At 54.8% G+C, this 19,110-nt stretch overlaps 5 protein-coding genes across 5 annotated transcripts; 4 read left to right on the forward strand and 1 right to left on the reverse strand.

Moving 5' to 3' along the window:
- Positions 1 to 1,120: 1,120 nt before the first annotated feature.
- ENH_00079010 (hypothetical protein, conserved) lies at positions 1,121 to 1,719 on the forward strand (the record flags this gene model as incomplete). The annotated part of the gene is made up of 2 exons (XM_013577733.1): positions 1,121 to 1,237; positions 1,606 to 1,719. The coding sequence occupies 2 exons, from the start codon at positions 1,121 to 1,123 to the stop codon at positions 1,717 to 1,719; spliced, it is 231 nt and encodes a 76-aa protein (XP_013433187.1).
- A 1,286-nt stretch (positions 1,720 to 3,005) lies between these two features.
- Positions 3,006 to 6,809, forward strand: ENH_00079020 (pyruvate kinase, putative; the record flags this gene model as incomplete). The annotated part of the gene is given in 4 exon segments (XM_013577734.1): positions 3,006 to 3,116; positions 3,120 to 3,434; positions 4,231 to 4,800; positions 4,980 to 6,809. Coding segments are annotated over 4 exon segments (2,826 nt in total).
- A 1,425-nt stretch (positions 6,810 to 8,234) lies between these two features.
- On the forward strand, positions 8,235 to 10,766 carry ENH_00079030 (oxoacyl-ACP reductase, putative; the record flags this gene model as incomplete). The annotated part of the gene is made up of 6 exons (XM_013577735.1): positions 8,235 to 8,363; positions 8,464 to 8,745; positions 9,082 to 9,359; positions 9,704 to 9,908; positions 10,250 to 10,300; positions 10,668 to 10,766. 6 exons carry the CDS (start codon positions 8,235 to 8,237, stop codon positions 10,764 to 10,766), a joined length of 1,044 nt encoding a protein of 347 aa, XP_013433189.1.
- A 700-nt stretch (positions 10,767 to 11,466) lies between these two features.
- Positions 11,467 to 12,535, reverse strand: ENH_00079040 (hypothetical protein, conserved; the record flags this gene model as incomplete). Its single annotated transcript, XM_013577736.1, has 3 exons — positions 11,467 to 11,933; positions 12,270 to 12,325; positions 12,471 to 12,535. 3 exons carry the CDS (start codon positions 12,533 to 12,535, stop codon positions 11,467 to 11,469), a joined length of 588 nt encoding a protein of 195 aa, XP_013433190.1.
- A 692-nt stretch (positions 12,536 to 13,227) lies between these two features.
- Positions 13,228 to 19,074, forward strand: ENH_00079050 (hypothetical protein, conserved; the record flags this gene model as incomplete). Its single annotated transcript, XM_013577737.1, is given in 2 exon segments — positions 13,228 to 13,236; positions 13,240 to 19,074. Coding segments are annotated over 2 exon segments (5,844 nt in total).
- Positions 19,075 to 19,110: the final 36 nt, after the last annotated feature.

Here is a 19,110-nt window from a genome sequence, read left to right on the forward strand (position 1 = left end):
GGAGGAAGGGGAGGCAAAATAGCTGACTGGGAAGTACAAAAAAAAGGGATGGACACAAAAAGAAATACAGGAAGAGAAGCAATAAGCCAGGACAGCGTAGCAAGGAAGACGCAATGGCAGAGACACAGAGAGAGAAAAGCAAAAGTGCATACAATGTAGCCTTACAAGCATGGAAGGAAAAAGACAAAATAACAAACATATCCAGCCTCAAAGCCGTTCATGAACAAATGCAGTTTCACAGGGAAATCCTGACAAATCATTTGATTGGCAGGACGCCACAGAGCAATTTAATACAGGCTACGAATAATAGAGATGAAGAACATTGGGGAGAGTTAGACGATGAGCGACGCAATAGGGGACAGCACGAAACGCAAAGCATCGAGGGTTGTTTGACCTCTGTCTTTTTCATCATTTTCATCAGTATTCGTGTTTGTCTCCACTCAGGATATTTTGCAGATGAGGGAAGCCATTAGGAAAATCCGGAGTGAGCTCGCGTTCAAGCAGCAAAACGAACCGGAGAGCCAACAGGTACACCCTTCAGGCCATAGAACAAAAACTTTGAACAGTGAAGACTCTTGAAACTATGCCAAGCAATGCAAATAACAAACTCTAGACCTTAAGCTGGAGCTGAAGTGGATAGGAAAACAACAGTCGCAGAGGCAGTTAGGCACTAGTGCACCAACGAGAAACACTGAGAGGGGAGAGACATGGACGATGAGACATAAAATGAAGAAGAAGCAAAGACGACACATAAGAATAAACACAAAACAGCACATGAACGGACAGACAGAAAAAGCGATTTGATATTAGGTTTAGGCATAGGAGAAAAAGAAAAAAAAAAGAGGGTAAACGCATAACTGAACAAAGCAGAAGAACAAACAAGGACAAAAGATTGCTAGAAAGGGGTGCAAGCAACAATTGGGTAGAGAGGCAACAAACGGAATTTGAGAAAGAAGGCAAACGGCACGATAAAGGCAATCAGGACAACATAAAAACAAAGAACAGTGTAGACAAGTTGCTCGCAAAGGACTAATAAGGAGGAAGAGGCATGTCTAGATAGGAACAGGCGGTTATGAATTCAAGCTTGCGCACCAAACACACAGAATGACTGTGCACTGCAATGAAGACACATGGCAAGTTATTTGCCTCGCAGACGCCCCAAGAAGGGACAGACGGTCCTCGATTGGTTGACGCTGAAGAGTTTCAAATGCTCAAGCAAATACGAGACCTCAAAGCAGTCAGTTAGCAACAGCTGGAGCTGCTGCTGACGCTACTGCATCAACTGTTCGTGCATGAACTGCTGCTGGACTCCACCTTACCCCACCCTTCTCCTCAGGCATCTTTGCCCGCAGCAGTTTGCCTTTACTGCTGCGTTCCTGTCCTTGAATGTTCGCCAGCGCGTACTTTTTTTTTGCCTGCCTGTATATCTAAACTAGGGAAGCTCCAGATGATGTTTGTTTGCCTTTTTCTATTAGACCTTTAATCAGCGTTCGAGTCATTCTGCTCAGATACGCATGACTGTTTGCGCCTGCTTGCGTTTCAGTGTTTGCTATCATTGTGCCTCTTTATTTTGCTGCCATCCCAGTTGTTTCGCATGTCTTTCAGGCTGCCCGCCAGCTCTATTCAGTCTACTGTTCGCTGAGGGCAGAAACAGCAGAAAGAGAAGAGACCCTCAACGAGCACAGGCTTCAGCTCATGGGCGCTTTTGACTCCTGGTGAAGTTCACGTGCAAGCATTGACACCCTTGTGCATACACTCAAACAAGTCAAAAAATTATTTACTGATAAGTACAAGATTTGACATTGATATATGCTTGCTCTTAACAGCTGTACACCAGTTAAATGCACATGTGCATGAGTGCTCACGTGGGAACACACACTCAAACAATAGCACGCATTGGCGTATCCTAAACTTGCTTTGTCGTACGGCTTCAATCAGGCAAATGCATAAGCAGATGCACAACAAAACACGCACAACAAACGCAAACACATGCATTCATAATTTATAAGCACACAGAGGTTTCTGCTGCAGTCTCTCTGAAAGTAGCCACATGAATGTGCGCTGGCGATTGCACGCACTTTTCGTCAAGTCTGCACACCCAATAAAAGACTGAAATGCAAGCATATAAACACACATATTTGCCCAGCCGCAGTTGTATACCGGAAAAGCATGGCAGGGTCACAAACATGCACAATGTACATGGATACAAGCATATTTTTGAACGTCTCTCTAAAAGTAGTACGCACATTAAGAATGCACAAAGTGACTTTTACCCGGAATTCCGAATAGATATATCACAAACCAATACTTCCTTGGAAGCGCAACGCAATCACTATAAAGCAGCCAAAAGAGCATAAAGCCCTCTGAAAGACATGCAGTTCACGGCCACCTGCTGCCATGTCTACTGTTTTCTAGCCACTTGAATTTCTCTTAAAGATGACATAACGACCTCTTGTCTTCTGCTGACGTGTGGGTGAAGGTATGAAAGAACATACGCTGGACTGCCGGAGGCTGTTGTCACGGCACATACCTCGAGGCCCAAAGGAAGCTCAGTTGCCGCTGCCACTTCTCCTGCTGCAGCAGCCGCTACTGGTAGCCTTGTTTCTGCCTCCGCTGCTGCAGTAGGCGATTCGGTGAGGAAGCGAGGCGATACGGCTGCTGGCCTGGCTGCGTCGCCTTCTCTTTCGCTGTTGCTGCAGCTAGTGCTGCAAGTGCTGCATCTTCTGCCTCATAGCATTTTCCGACGCTTTCTGTCATACCCATAGCTGTTAGAACTGAAATAATATCTGGTGCGACTGCTGCTGTTGCTGTGGGGCCCCAGGAAACGTCTGGCGATTCCATTGCGGGACAAAGTGCCAGAGACGCCTACTACAGGGCAGCGTAAGTTCTCAACACTTCGACACTTGACACTCGACAGTGGCACCTGCCACTGCCGGCTCTGTTGCTGTCTCTGCTGTAGCTTCGAAAGCCACGAATGCTGCAACATAAGAGCCCGGCGTCTGAATATGCAGAAAAGAAGCAGCAGTGGCAATTTTAAAGGCAAAAACAGCAACAGTCTTGGCGGATTCAACAGTAGAGGAGCGGCAGAAGAGTCAGCCGAAGTGTGCTTTTTTGCTTAGGCGATTTGCCTGGAAGTCCACATCCAGCCTAAAACTGGGGAAGAGAGGGTTTCACCGCCGCTGACTTTGACCCCTCACGCGCAAATAGATGAGATCCTGCCTATTCCACTAGCTAGGAGGCCTTCATTCAAGTCTATTGACGCTACCAGGAGCCCCGCCTGGCAAAGTACCCTTCTGGCGGAGGCTCTTGAGGCATTCCACTGCGCGAAGATCCTCTCTGTTCCCCTTTTAAGGCCCTCAGTCATGCTCCAAGCAGGGCCTCATGCCAGCGAGGGGCCCCAACGGCAGCTGCAGTGTCCTGAAGTTACATGCACTTGAATGCCTCCGTATAGTTTTGCGGCCCAGAACTAGACTGGGGAGGCATACATGGATAGGCATTTGGACATATTTTGTAAATACCAGCCAAAACAAATGGGGGATGATGAATGCATGTCTACTATGTATTTGTTCCCCTAGATAAACGGTGGAATAGACGAAAATGGTCTAGAGTACCCACGGCGCCCTTGTGGACCACTCTGAGAAGCAGCATTGAATCTGTCAAGTAAATGGAAGACACAGCCGCACAAGTGTCCTCTTGACATTCAATCAGCTAGTTGCGAGCAATCAGCTAGTTGCGAACAATTTCATGTGCGCGGATCCTAAATAAATGTCCAAGATCTAGTTCTGTATTCGCTGGAACGGTTACATAGTGTTATTCACATATTTAATGAGTTACTCGTAAACCACTCCATGTGTGTAGACTATCAGTGAATTGTAAAGACGCTATCATGTGTTCGTTGAACTAGATGTTAATAAGTGTCAGAAGACAAGAGCGCCCACATGACACTGCTTAATGTTGCCCCAAGCATTTAGCAGCTTCCCCGGTCAAGGCTCATTCCTTTGCACTATTTCCAGGGCCAATATAGCTTGAAAATAAAGCTTGCTCTTGAAATTTATTCTTGAGTTTCAAATGAAAGAGGGTCACCCCCATACCCGCCTAAGCCCCCCACAATCGACAGATCGATGAGGGCAACAGTCAAAGTAGCAGCCGCAGCGGCAGCTGCCGCCGCTTTCAAAGATGTATTTCGTATACTTCTTCTCGTTTTTCGTTTGATCTTGCGCCGCACTTTAGGAACAAGAAAGGCGAAGGGACGGAGACAGCCGCATCCGCAGCAGCAGCAGCAGGAGGCCCAATGCGTGCGAGATGGCTCATTATGTGTTACAGTTGCTCGCTTGTGTTGTATTTTTCTGTGATTTATTTTTAAATTTGTCCTTGGCCTTATCGAAGGCCCCTCAGGACTTCTCGCCGGCATTTCTTCGGGCATCTTCCTGCCCTTCGGGCCACCTGCAGCAGCGGGAGCTGCAAGCAGCAGCAGCGACTGCAGCAGCAGCAGCAAATCCATTTGTTGCCAACATGGCCGCAAAAGAGGGAGCGCAAGCTCTCTTGCTTGCAGCCCGGGGGATACGGTGCTCACGAGGCCTACGGGGGGCCCCCTTGAGGGGCCCCATCCTAGCCTCCCTGAGGTCCCGGGAGCTAGGCACTCTTGCAGCTGTAGCCCAGGCTGACACAGGTGCTGCAGTGCGCACTGCCCCAGCAGCAGCAGCAGCAGTAGCAGCAGAAAAAGAGGTCCCGCTGCGCCGCGTGTTCACTCGAACTAAGCAAATAGCCACCATAGGGCCCGCCTCATGGGAGAAGCACCAGGTGAGGAAACCCCAGACCCCAATAAGCTGAGCCACGAGCCCTCTACCGCTGCATCGCATGGCGCTGTGCAGCTGCTGGCAGAGGCCGCAGAGCTGCCCCAGAACACCGTGCTGAGGGTTTGGGGTTTGAGATTTCGATTCAGGTTAGGTTGGGGGTGCGTGCTTGCCATTGGCCTGCAGATAGAAGACTTATTTTTGTCTGGTGTGGATGTATTTCGCCTGAACTTCTCCCATGGCTTGTTTAGCGAGAAGTACCAGCAGTACAAGTACATTCGGGAAATAGAGCACAAGTACCAAACGCCCATAGGCGTCCTCGCGGACCTTCCAGGTCCCAAGCTGCGCCTCTCCGTCTTTGACCCGGATGAGGTAACGCTAGTCAAGGGCCAGAAGTTCATACTAGACGCAAGTGTGATGCCAGGGGGCCCCCAGAGGGGCCCACTGCAGCAGAAGTGGGTACTGGGAGCCCTTAGGGTCGGACACAGAGTACTAATAGACGACGGCAAGGTACGGCTAAGGGTAGTTGAGCTCTCGCCTTTCCTTCAGCAGCGGCTGCAACACATGCAGCAGCAGCAGCACGTGCAGCAGCAGGGAGAAGAGGAGGAAGAGGGGGCTGGTGACAGCAGCTCGGGTCCCTCGCAGGACAATGCGTGGGTCCTCTGTGTGGTGGAGACAGGGGGCCCCATATCGAGCAAAAAGGGGGTCTCTTTGCCGGACACATATGTACCTGTTTCTGCTTTGACTAAGAGAGACGAACAAATAGCAGCAATGGTCACGGAGTGGGGCGTTGACTGGATAGCCCTTTCCTTTGTGCAGTCCGCAGCAGATATCCACAAACTCCGAAGGGTGATCACAGCGCAAGCCAACGCCCTTGAGGGGGGCCCCCAAGGGGCCCCCGAAGCGGATATCCCGCGGGCCTTCGCAGGGCCCATTCCAGAGGCCCCCGGCAGGGCAACTGCCCCATCCTCACTAGGTACTGTGGGCTGCGTGGGGCCTCCCTGCGTGCCCCCGCTGATAATGGCAAAGATCGAAAGGGCTGGGGCACTGCAGCAGCTGGGAGCCATAGCAGCAGCAGCAGACGGCCTGATGGTGGCGCGGGGGGATTTGGGCTTGGAGCTGAACTCTGAGTTTGTGCCCAAGGCTCAAAGGGACATAACAGCAGCGGGGAGACAGGCGGGGAAGCCCGTGGTGGTGGCCACGCAGATGCTGGAGACAATGATGACAAATCCCCTGCCCTCAAGAGCAGAGGCAGCAGATGTTGCTGCGGCTGTGATGAGCGGCGCCGCTGCAGTTATGCTCTCAGGCGAAACCGCAGCCAGCAGCAGGGGACCCCATATAGCTCGCATGCAGCACAGCATCATCCAGCAGACTGAGGCAGACGCGAACTACTGGGCCCTCAACACTCTCAAGTCCCCACAGGCAGCAACGGTGTTTGCCGCTGCAGCAGCAGAAGCAGGCACCCACTCATGGGGGACTCCTTCGAAACAGGAGGAGGGGAGGCAAGAGGGCCCCGCTGGGCCCCTGGAGGCATCATCTGAAGGAGGCGAAGGGGGGCCTGAGCCCGAAGTGACCACTGAGGCCCTCGCTGTGGGCGCAGAGATGATGGCGCGTGTGTCTGCTGCAAAGGCTATTTTGCTCAACACCAAAGACAGTCGAGGGGCGCCGTATCTCTCCTCCTTGAGGCCAAAGGCTCCTATTGTGGCGGCTACGGAAGACCTAAAGGCAGCCAGGAGGCTTCAGCTCTACTGGGGAGTCCATCCTATCTTCTTGGGGCCTCGCCCACAGGGTCCAGAAGAGATTTCTAAAGTCAAAGAGGGGCTACGGCAGTCAGACGGGGACATGGACGAGGGTTGGGTGGATGCTGCTAAGAGAGGAGCCAGGGCAGAAGGATTTATAAAGGGGCAGGGAGATCTGGTCGTCGTTGTGGGGCCCCCAAATCATAGAGGGGCAGAAGATGAAGTGTCTTCGGAGGCAGCAGCAGAGGAAGCGGTGAGGATCTGCACTGCGGCCTGAAGAACCATTTTTCTCACCTTAGGCAGAGCTCAGATCTAGGGCTTGTTACATCTATTTGCGTTTCAAGCTGCCGCATTCCTGTCTTGACCTCGATGCTGCTGTTGACTCCAGCGCATGCGCGGCCTTGGCGGTGTTCAAGCCACCGCTGGGGCACTTCTCACAATTGTAGCTGTCTTTGAGAGCTGAAACAATTTAGGGTTGCTAAGGTACAGAGTATGGATCTGTGGGCCCCCAGGCCTGTTGTGGTCTCGCTACTGTGCGGAACTGGGGGTTGAGACTCTCACTGAAGTGTATATGGAGTGCAAGATCACAGCCATGAATAAATAGGTGGAAGTGAACAGATGAAAAGTGCGAACAAGATGCAGTGCCTAACACGCTAGTTGAGGTGATAGGCTAGATAATAGGGGACAGAAGTGCCCTCGGAGGCCCCTTAAGCGGCTTTCCGCTTGCTGGAGTCACTAGGCCTTGTGAGGAGGGGACATTATATCTGAGTAAGGTGACGTTGCCGTTTGTAGTTTGGAACAAGTTGTGCAGGCGTGGAGGACGGCGCTGCAGCGCATGAATCCTGTAGTTGGAAGTGATTAGCAAGAAAGAGCGTTTGCTGCGTCCCCAAAAGTAGGAGTAGGCAACGGTGTTGAGGCCGCATCTGAGGCCCTAGATGCTGTTGGTGGCTACAAAAAGGTGCAAGTAACCTCAGGCAGCTGCATTCAGAGGCAAGTAGCCAGATTTGCATTCCTGTGGATAGCCAGTTTCAATATACATAGTTTTGTGCAGACTTTGTCTTCCGGGATTGGCGGCTCGTGGTGGGGTCGAGTGCCGGTGAAATGAGCCCGAAATGAAACTTTCTGTGTTTGCGTGCGTCATAATGAATTTATTCAATAGGAATTTTGAGTAGTTCATTGGTGAAAAGGTAGCAAATCTTAGCAGTAATTCCAAGGAGCGCATCACTGGATGCAAGACAGCTGGTCTGCAGTAGCTGTTGCTATGGCATCTGTATTGATCAACCTTCTGCTAATTGGCACTCTTCAATGCACCTGTTAAATAATTCTATTAATTTGAGCTGTATTTACTAGAAAAAACAAAAAGACAAGAGCAAGCATCAGCGAACAACTTCTGTGCCTACGCGCTACGCCCCCCTCTCCTTGACGCCGACATGCGACATAGCAGCCCGGGACAGTCTGCCGCTGCAGACAGTGAGAATAAACCATTAACCCCTTGAGCCTTAAAGCCAAGGTGTGGCCGTGTTTTAGGGCTTTATAACAAGCACTGCTTCTTTCAGGCTTCTGTGGAGGCTGGCTGGCGCCGTGCCTGTCTCTCCTGGGTGTCATCAACCCTGAGCAGTCAGTCCTCGACGCTGGGCACTCATTTGCAGGCCCGAAACCTGTAATTCGCTTCCCCAGATCGCATAGCTGGACCCTCGCCAAGATGCGGATGCTGTCACTGGCTCTTGGGGGGCTTTGTTTGACCCTTTTCTCGGGAGACAGAGCTGAGGGGTCCCGGCATCTGCCCCGGCAGACCCTGGGGTTCCTTTCTCGCCCCTTGCCCAGCAGCTCGGTCAGTGGGCCGTACCCCTGTACCCTGGAGCCCTTTCGCCCCGCAGGAGGCCCCAAACCTTAAACCTTAGCGTGCTTTTGCCTGCGTGTGTTCGTCTCAGCCGGAAGTGACTCTTCCGCCGTCACTACGCACAACCCCGCAGCTGACTCCCGCCACCCCGTCTGCAGCAGCAGCAGCTGACGCGGCCTCAGCAGCAGCACGCAGCGAGGGCACCCGCTGCTTCGCCTACCCCCTAACCTATGGCGGGGGCCCCAACGGCGGCGGGGAGGGAGAGGGGCGCGTGGCCCTCATCACCGGAGCCAGCAGAGGCATTGGCCTCGCCATAGCGAAAACCTTCGCGAAAGGAGGAGTAGAGACGATTATTTGCGTCGCCAGGGACCAAGTCAGGCTGCAGACACGGCGCTTTGGGGCTGGGGGGTTGGGGGTATCGAAGCAGGGCCTGATATCCCAGGGGCTTAGGGGTATCAAAGCAGAGCTAACAGCTTAGGTGCGAATTCGACGGGCGCGAGTGTTTAAAGCTGCCAGATACAATTAGGATATGTTGCGGAGGGCTGGCAGTTGAGCTTTGAGTTGAACAGTTCACTGAGCCGTAGGCGTAGAACTTGGTCGTAGAAGTGTCGACTTCGGTGTTTAATTGGGTGGCCCCCGGGCGCACAGCGGCTGGGCCAGCCCCAAGAGTGAGGCATGCAATGTCCCAAGTTTGCGGCCACTGGCTCAGGCTGCATGCGATGCTGCTGCTGCGGAAGTGCGGGCGCTGGGCGCTGCCAGCGAAGGCTACGGGGTGGACGTGGCGGACAGCCGTTCGGTGTCGGACCTGTGTGCGTCTTTGCTGGAGAAGCACAAGAAAATAGACATTTTGGTGAACAATGCGGGCATTACCCGGGACAACTTGTTCATTCGAATGAAGGATAACGAATGGACAGATGTCATCAACACCAACTTGAACTCCGCCTTTTACTTTTCGCTCCCGCTCATCAAACAAATGACGAAAAACAGGTGCTGCCTGACCGCTACAACGGGGCTTTGCGCCATCTCGTCACAAGTTTAGAAAGCCTTCTTTGTTTGTCCTCTTGGCTATCTGCCCTGTTTATTTATCTGCCTGCCGTAGAATAAATAAGAAAATACAACTTGAAGCACTCCACATATCTAATGATACTGTACTAAATTGATTTCCCGTGTAAGTACTTGACCGGTTAAAAATTTTTGTACCTGTTGGAGTAGCAGTCATCATGGTGCGTGCGTTTGTTTCTTTTCTGCCTTCGCGTTACTCCAGTGCCTTTTATTTTTTTTTTCATTTCCCTCACCTCAACCCGCTTTCCCGCCCCTGCTCGATGCCGCAGGTTCGGCCGCATAATCAACATGTCCTCGGTGGTGGGCGTGGGCGGTAACCCGGGGCAGGCGAACTACGCGGCGTCTAAGGCGGGGCTGATTGGCCTCACCAAGTCGCTTGCGAAAGAATACGCAAACCGGAATGTGACGGTCAATGCCATTGCCCCTGGCTTCATCAAGTCCTTGATGACCGACAAAATGACGGAGGCCGCCAAGGTGAGGAATTTCGCTCTCCTGCCCTTTATCCTATGGGCTCAGGGGCTTACGTGGGGTTCAGGACGGGCGCTGTGGGCTCTAAGTCACGTTTTAGGCAATTAGGTCTTTTGCGAGGAGTTGTTTAATGGCGAGGGCAGATATTAGCAGGAAAAGCAAGCAATGAAACGCATTGTGCAGCCTTTTCCGTTTGCGTAGAAAGAAGCGGATTCGGCCCTGGTAATGTGAACTAGGGAGTGCTGCCTTTTTGTTGCCTTGCGTTTTGCTCCGTCTTCGTCTAATTTGTACTATCTCTCGCGGACTCTTCACTCTCTGCTACTAATTTTTTTTCCTGTGCCCTTCAGGCCGGCGCCCTGGCAAGCATTCCCGCGGGCCGCTTCGGGACCCAGCAGGAAGTGCGCACTTCGTCATCTCAGAGCATCTTTTGCCTTTGTTTTTGCCAACGTTTTCTCTGCGCCTTTTTTTCTGTGCAGTTTTTGTCCCGCGCAACTGCTTGCCTTCGATAGCTTCCCTTTTCTTGTTTCTCCATTTTTTCTTGCGAGTCCTTGCCGCCGTTGTTCTTCCTATCTTTGCCCTTCTGGTCTAGTGCCGACTCTTGTGTTCGTTTCTATTCGTTCTTTTGTGGGTTTACGCTGCTAGCGGGGCACTGGCTGGCTATACATATGCATAAACATACACTCATAAGCATATATAGAAAGTGCCTTCTTGCATAGTTAAGTATTCCCCAAAGTGTGTCGCCCCCCGTGCCTCTGTGTTCTTCAGGTTGCGGACTTGGCAGCTTTCCTTGCCTCGGATCAGGCGGGATACATAACGGGCAAAGTCATTCCTATAGACGGAGGCATGTTGTTTGGGTCAAACTAAAGCGGGCGCCCGGGTCGCGTGATTTGCTGCAGGGCGTACCTGGGCGCGCCCTGCGGCGACTTTGGAGAGGCCCTATAGCAGTGTCTCCTGTTGCACTTCTTGGACTCGCCGAGCGGGCAACCAAGGAAAAGGAAAGCCCTAAAGGGCCCCTCTCAGGGCGCCGTGATTCAGGGGGGCCCTAGAGCCTACCCGTATCACCTACGCCAGCGTGGAGGCGCTGGACGCCATCTAGCGGCTTGCGCGGAAGTATTCAAAGGGCCCCCTCTGATTTCCTCTGGGGGCCCCTAGCAATCTGTTAAGGGGCTCGTATGCGCTATTGAAGTTTGTCATGTGCGCCCGAGCTCCCCAGCCCCAGCTAGAGACATCCCCCGAGTCGGGGCTTGTGGGGGTCCCCTACAGTAAATCAGACATTAAAGGGGTCCCTGCAGTGTACACAACTTCATTGTTTCGTTTCAATCGCCGCATGTTCCAGTGCGCGGGAAAAAAAGAAATGGAAAAGTTCTTTCTGGCAACTGCAGCCCCGAAGGGCCCCGAGCAGCCCCTGGGGCCCCTCTAGTTGGCCTCAGTATCTTGCTCGTGCGATAGGCTCTTTAGCCCTTCTACACTGTGCAGGGGAGGCCCTTAGGTAACCCTAAAACGTAGTTTACGCTGCAGCTCTACAACTTCCCAATAAATCTTAAGGCGACCGCAGGAAGCCGCACTAAGCAGATGCCCCGGCACTGGGCTCCTCTCCTGCTGCTTTCGCCGGAGAGAGATGTTTCTTTTCTTCCAGTGCAGGGGAAGAGGCTTCGGCATTAGACTCTGCCTGTGCGGCCTCTACTGGGGCAGCAGCACATGCGGGCTTTTCTTTCGCGCTGGCGGATGCCGCTTGCTGCTGTTGCTGCTTGTGGAGATCCTGTTGCTGTTGTTGCTCTTGCTGGAGATCCTGCTGGTGCTGCTGCGGGAGGTCGCGCTGCTGCTGTCGCTGCTGCTGTAGATCCTGCTGCTGCTGTTGCTGGGGGTCCTGCCGCTGCTGGAGTTCCTCCTGTTGCTGGAGGTCCTGCTGCTTCTGCTGTGGCGCAGAACCCAACTGCTGCTTGAGGATGTTGATCTTTTGCTGCAGCCCCTCGTTCTCCTGCTTCAAAGTAGAGTTGGAGAGGCGAACAGCTTCCACTTGGTAGGACAAATCTGAAGCAGCAGTAGTGGCGACAAATAGCAGCAGCCGCAGCAGCAGGCTGATGAATTCTACGCAGTTAACTGGGGCCCTGTTCGGCTCTTTCGGCCTTTCCTGCCCCTAATTTTGGAATAGGATAAGCAACAACGCCAGCATCGGAGGCCTCTAGTGCCAGCAGCAGCAAAACTAGAAGCAGCGGGAGGCAGCACTCAAAGCACGGCCAGGGAAAGCAGAAACAGCAGCACCGAGAGTGGAAGCCTCCTCAAAAACGGCAGCAACAACAGCAACATCGGCAGCAAAAGAAGCAGCATATAGGGCCGCAGCAGAAAAAGAGGCACCAAAGGCCGAACCCGAGAGCTCTTCTTGCAATTCCATTATCTTGTCAACGATTTCAGCTGGAGTCAAACTGCAGACAAAGCAAAGAGGTGTTTCAGCCACAGCAATCTTAGGGGCCTAGGCAAGTCAGAGGGGCCCCCAGAATTCCGTTGAGGGCCAGTCCTTTGCAAGCTGAAGGGGAAGCCTAGGCAGGTCCTGCAGGGGGTCATACTGACTTCTCCGGACACAAGTCAGGGGCCTCTCTGGAGACCCCAGCTTCGACAGCAGACTGGGACGCCATTTTATAGGCTCAGGAGAGAGACAAGCAGCCGGGGAGTCCTAGGAAAAGGGACAGGCCCTCGGGGAGGGCCTCCACGCTGTGTAGGCGGCGTAAGCAGGCGCTGTCGGCGGGGCTCCTAGCCTGTTGGGGGAAAGGGAAAGATCTTGAGACAAGCAAAGGCCAGGCAAAACAATGAAAAATGTTTTGAAGCAGGGCTACACCGTTTCTCTGGCGAGCTTTACGCAAATAGACAGACACTCCTTGGGGGGCCCACTGGCGACAGGCGACAGCGATGCAAGCTCGCTGAGACCCTCGTCTGAAGATACCCTGCCAATAAAGGAGAAAGTAAAACAACAAAAGCTTCCGAATAAAATCTTAGTTGACTAATTTATTATTTTTCAATACGTTGTCCATGTAGAGCTCTGGTCGACTGAAGTCCGACTGACAGAACGGGCCTCGGGCACTTTTTGCCTTCGTCAGTGGAGCAACAGTTATATTGAGAGCAACTGCCGACGGATCCGCAGTACGCGTCTGGGGAAATCAGGAAATTTAGACAAAAAACCTTGAATTCAACATCTTGTTCTAAATAATGGGGCCCGGGGGGCCCTTTGCTGGCAGAAGGGGCTTGTGCCCACCGTGCAAACAACAACCCCACCTGGCGCCGCTGCTGCTGCCGCTGCTGCGGTTGCTGCGAGTGTATTGTATGAGCGTAGATGTTTCATTAGTTGAATTTTGAAAAGCCGCGGGTCCCTCAACAGAAACTGGAGGGGCCCGGCATCATGCCCTCACCACCGCGCGAAGGGGTCCCAGCAGCGCCCTCCCCTGTTGCAGATGAAAGAGCAAAGGGAGCAGCTGCAGCAGAGACCCCTCCCTCTTCTGCGGCTCACTACACGGCTCTTCCAGGGGGCCCTCGAGGCGCTGTGTATGCCGGTTCCTTCTCATGCACACCACCAGCCAGGGCCCCCCAAAGAGGCCCCTTCGGCTACAGCAGAAGCGCACGCTCAGCGTCTTACAGGGGGCACAGGGGTTCAGCTTTCTCCCGGTCCGCAGCCCGGGCCTTCTTTAGGACCATTGCTGAGGCAGGGCCTCCCCGCCTCCGCAGTGGCAGCGGCAGTAGCAGGGCGAGGGCACCAACCGTTGCTTCAGTCCCGTCGCCAGCAGCACCAGCTACATCGCTAGCGCCCGCAACAACATCAGCAGCAACAAGAGCAGCAGTATCAGCAGCACCAGCAGCAGCAGAGACACCTGAAAGGCCTGCAGAGGGGGTCACCCTAGAGACTCACGCGCCGCCCACGAGTAGCCCTCTGTTCGCTGGGCGGCGCACTGTAGAATTTTTGGCTTCTTCTCCATCTGAGTGTCTCAGTCCTCTATCTCCTTTCAGCTACGTGAGCAGCATCACAGCGCCGCCCTCACAAGCCGCAGAAGGAGCGCCGGAAGCACCGGTGTCCGAAGCAGCAGCAGCAGCAACAGCAGCAGTGACTGAAGCCGCAGCAGCAGCACCAGAACTGCGGCAGGTGCATTCTTTGCCCGCAGAGCCGCAGACAGAACTGAAGGCCTCCGAGGCCCTACATAGCTCTCCCTCTTCTCTGGGCCCCGGAAGCGTCTGCCGCAGCTTCCCGGCTGCTGTTCCCGAACAGCAGCAGGAGCAGCAAGTGGAACTGGATGAGCAGCAGCCCCTGTTTGTAGGGGCTCACGAGCCTCAAGCAATAACGCACACACCTGCTTTTGGGGCTCGTCGGTCAGAAGAGGGGACGCCGCTGCTGCTGCGGGGGCGTCTGGTCAACCTGCTGCGGAGCCCGGCTACCGCAGCAGCCGCCTCTCCTGCTGCTGTAGCAGGTGCTGCAGGTCCTGCTGCTGCTGAGCCTGCCGCGGCTTCCCTGTGGATGTCCCCCGCGGACACACCAGAAGCGGCGGTAGAGGCAGCAACTCTGCAGCGAGCGACCGCAGCAGCAACAGCAGCAGCAGCTGCTGCTGCCGCAGCTGCAACAGCAGACCCTCTACCGCAACACGCGGTTGCAGGCTCTGTAGTAGCTGATAGGGCTGCAGCTACAGATCTGCAGAAATTACAAGTTTCTACATCGAGTGCTGCTTTCGGGAAAACAGCAGCTGCTACCTCGGAAACGAAACGTAGTGCAGCTGGAGCTACTGCTGCAGCCGTACCAGTTGGGGAGGCTGCAGCTGCAGCAGGATGTACACCAGTAGCGGCTACAGGAGCAGAAGCTGCAGAAGTAGCAGCTGCAGCGGAATCTCCAGCAGCAGCGGCTACCGGAGCAGAAGCTCCGGGAGAAGCAGCAGCTCCGGCAGCAGCCACAGCAGTGACAGCTACAGGAGCAGAAGCTGCAGGAGTGGCAGCTGCAGCAGCACCCACTTCAGTTGCAGTTACAGAGGCAGAAATGACAGCCGCAACAGCAGCTACAACAGCAGCAGCTACAGCAGCAACTACAGCAGCAGCAGGTACAGCAGCAGCAGGTACAGCAGCAGCAGCTACAGCAGCAGGAGCTACACCAGCAGCAGCTACACCAGCAGCTATACCAGCAGCAGCTACAGCAGCAGCAGCTTCAAAAGCGGAACCTGCAGGAGCAGCAGCTGCCGCAGCAGCTACAGCAATAGCAGCTACAGGAGCGGAAGCTGAAGAAGCAGCAGTTACAGTAGAAGTTACAGCAATAGCAGCTGTGGAGGCGGAAGCTGCAGAAGCAGCAGCGGAAGAGCCATTGGCAGAGCTGGAGCCTGCATCAGCAGCGCTGACAGTACCTGAGCCGGCAGCAGCAGCAGCACAGGGAGAAACAATAGCACCAACAGCAACAGCTGCAGCACTTGAAGCGGCTGCGCCTGCAGCAGAATTGTCCCACCACAGTCCACTCAAGCAGCAATCACAGCAACAGAGGACGCGAGAGCAACAGGAGCGGTTGCTGCGGCAGGAAGAGGTACAGCAGCAGCAGCAGCCACAGACGCAACAGCTACAACAGCGTCAGCGGCAATCAGTGCACCACCAAGAGGAGCAGCGCCACGCAGCTTTCGTGCCACGAAGTACTACCAGAAGCCTACTGCGCCGTCCAACAAAAATATCAGCAGCAGCAGTAGCAGCAGCAGCAGCATCTGCTGCTGCTGCTGCTGCACGAGCAGCAAGAGCAGCAACTGCAGCTCGAGCCAGGAGGTCGGTCTCCACCCCCAACTTGCCTGCTGCTGCAATGCTTCAGCGGCCACAGCAGTCCGCCGCAGTAGTGACGGCGGCGGGAGTGCGACGAGGGCCCCAGAGGGCCTTTTGGAGGGTTCCAGGTAGGCGAAGTCGATCTGTCTCGAGCCTCCCGTTGCTGCAGCAGCAGCTCCAACCGAGGCCTCTAGCAGAAGCAGCAGCTGCGTCAGTAGCAACAAGGACGGCAGCGTCTTCAGCAGCAGCAGAAATGGGGCCTGTAGCAGTGAGAGCGTCACCAGCAACAGCAGCAGCAACTTCAGCAGCAGCAAAAAGCGCAGAAGCCGCAGCGGTAAGAAGAGCAGCGGCTGCTGGTGTCGCGACACCCTGCAGCCACCGTTTTCCCGCAGCCACTGTAACGAGACGTGCGGACGCAGCTTCAGCAGCGTCAACAGCCATAGCAGCACGAAGAGCCGCAGCAGCAGCAACAGCAGAACGCAAAGCCCTCAAGCGGGGGCCCGTCGCTGCGGACTGCCCTCTCCCCCAGCGAAAGCGCCTCGCTGGAGATCTGTATAGCTCACTTACTGCGGATGCCGCAGCAGCCGACTCTGCTGCTGCTATCCAGAGAAAGAGGACCGCTGCTGCAGCAGCAGAGCACGAAGATAAGGACACGCCCGAAGCTGCATCAGGCAGTGCAGGGGCAACAAAGGGCTTATCCGCGCCTTTGGCAGCGACAGCAGCAGCAGTGACAGCAGCAGCAGCGATAGCAGCAACAGCAACAGCAGCAGCAACTGCTGCGCTAGAAGCTGCGCCTGCGGACCGGCCAAAAGCCATTTCGGTAGCGACCACTGCCACTACAGCAGAGCTTGCTTCTGCAGCGGTAGAGCAAACGGCAGCTGCAGCAGGTGTTGCAAAAGACCCTACTGCTGCTGCAACGGAGGGCGGCAACAGGGATAGTAGCGGGCTCAGTTTTACATCTCTGCAACAGCAAATGAAGCTGTTGCAGCAAGGGCCCGAGCAGCCTTCTCAGCACATGGACGTTGATGAAGATCGGTCAGCAGCAGCCACATCTACAGCAACAGAACCAAAGCAGCTTGCAACAGAGCCTGCTGCTTCTCCGAATGCAGCAGCAGCATTCGTAGCAGCAACAGCTTCAGCTGCTGCTGAAACATCACCTGAGGGGGGAGATACGAGGCCGCATAGCCCTCAAGGAGGCCCTGCATCAGTTGTGCCTGCTTCTGCTGCTGCACCTGTCGTGCTCCTAGCCAGCTGCACACCTGAAAATCAATCTGCCGCTGCAGGAACAGAAACTGCAACAACTGCAGCAACATCAAGAACAGCAGCTGGGGCTCGTAGGGCTTCTGATACAGCGTGTGGACTCACTGAAAGGGGGGCTTTCCGCCACAGCCCCTGGGGGGCAGGGAAGTACAGCCAGGGCCATTCGTCTGTGCAGTCCCCGTCAGCCACACAAACCACAGCTACACTTGATGCACAAGCAGCAGCAGCAGTAGTAGCGTCAGCAGCAGCAGCGTCAGCAGCAGCAGCAAGCAGCTGTTCTTCCCTGCTTGTAGTGCCCGGGCACAACGAGTGTCCTGTCTTCAATCCTGAGCAAGTTCAAAGCTGTGGCCAGGATGCACCAGATCTGGCAGCAGCAGCAGCAGCATTAGAGACAGAGGCACCAGGATTCCGTCCACAAGCTGATTCGCCAGAGCCGTCAGTGCAGCAAGTCCCGAAAGACTCAGTGGCACCAGCTGCAGGAGCAGCAACAGCAAAGGCAGCAGCAGCAGTAGCAACGTCATCTGCAGCAGTTGCCGATGCTCCTGAAGCAACTGATGCAGCTGCAAAAGCCTCTGCGCTGCTGCTTGCACCAGGACCTCCCGAGAGTCTCCAAGGAGCTGTCAGGGCCACCAGCAGCAGCTGCGTGAGCAGCAACAGCAGCAGCTTGACAGAAGAAACGGAAAACGGTACAGGGCAACAGCAGGCTGCCGCAGCTGAGGACTCAGCGGCAGAGGAGGATATGAGCCTCTTTGACGGCCCCCTGGAAGGGCACTTGGGTGACCCTCGAATCCATCGGCAGCTCTGCAGCCGCGGCTGCTGCTGCTGCACGCCACTGTCTGCTGGTGCCGCTGCTGCTGCCGAAAGCGCAGCAGCAGCGGCGACGGCGCGACTTCTGAGGCGCGCACGACCCCAGCTAGGAACTTTTCTAAGGCAGCAGCAGCAGCAGCAAACAGTGGCAGCAACGCGCACCAAAGCTGGAATTTCACCCTCAGTCTGCCTTGCAGCTGCTGGCCTTCATCAGCGACGTCGGCAAGAAGTGGAGGCCCCGCGGAAGGAACTGCACCAGGAGGCACTGCACCAAACACGGGGGAGCCAATGTCTGTCTGTCACAGTCGCTTTGCTGCAGATGGCATCTCTTCCGTCCCCTATCGATGCAGCAGCAGCAGCAACAGCAACAGCAACTGATGCAGCAGCATCAGCAGCAGCACCGGCCGCAGAAGCCGGGAGCTTGGCGTTTAGCGCAGGGGGAGAAACGGAGGCAGTTTTTCGGCTGCTGCAGAAGGCAGCAAACCATCCGTATCTGTCACTTGCTGCGGCTTGTTGCAATCAGGGCGATGCATCCCGCGCTGTGGATCTGATGCGGGGCCTCTACCTGATGGAGACTCAGTTGTATACCGAGCTGCAGCAGCAGCAGCACAGTGAGAGCTCCTTGGAACAGCTACTTCTGGAGCAGAAACTAAAAGAGCAGCAAAATGAAAACACTTTGTCCCCTCCTTGTATGCTGCTGCTGGTTTGGTGCAGTCTGCTCTGTTGCTCCTTTCTAAACGAGGATAGCAGCAGGAGCAGCAACTGCAGCAGCAGTAGCCGAAGAGCGCCCAGCGGCAGCCGACCCCAACGAGTAGACGCAGCAACAGCGCTTTTTGAAGAGTTTTGCATTCAGCCCCTGCTGCTACTGCTACTGCAGCAGCAGATCCTGGAGCAGCTCGAAGACGCGATCGGTGCAAAGCCGCAGCGAGGCAATTTGCTGCTATGTATTAAGCGGGCCTTACGCGCAGCCCCGCCCGCCGTAAATCTGAGCAGTTATCCCTTTTCCTGCCCATTGCAGCAACAGAAGCATCACTCGGGCCGGCAGCAAGGTGAAGGATCTCCTCCGCAGTTTACACTATCAGCCATTTTGCTGCAGGCTGCGGCGCTGTACATTAGAGAGTTCACGGCGAAGCAGCAGCAGCAGCAGCAGCGACAGCTGCAGCGAGTGCAGCTGCTACTATGTGGAATGTGGAGATACACATCTGGGGCCCCGAAGGGACCCAGTACTCCCACTCTACTCCGTAGAGCAGCAGACACAGCTATGGCTCTCCTCTTGAGGAGCCCTCCCGCGCATACGCAGCTGCAGAGCACCTGCTGCAGCAGAACCCGCAGTCCCCTGCCCTGACTTTCAAGTGGTGACCTTAGACAGCTCAAGAACTAG

The sequence above is a fragment of the Eimeria necatrix genome, genomic scaffold (assembly GCF_000499385.1).
Source record: "Eimeria necatrix Houghton genomic scaffold, Enh_scaff83, whole genome shotgun sequence".
Taxonomy (NCBI): Eukaryota; Apicomplexa; class Conoidasida; order Eucoccidiorida; family Eimeriidae; genus Eimeria; species Eimeria necatrix.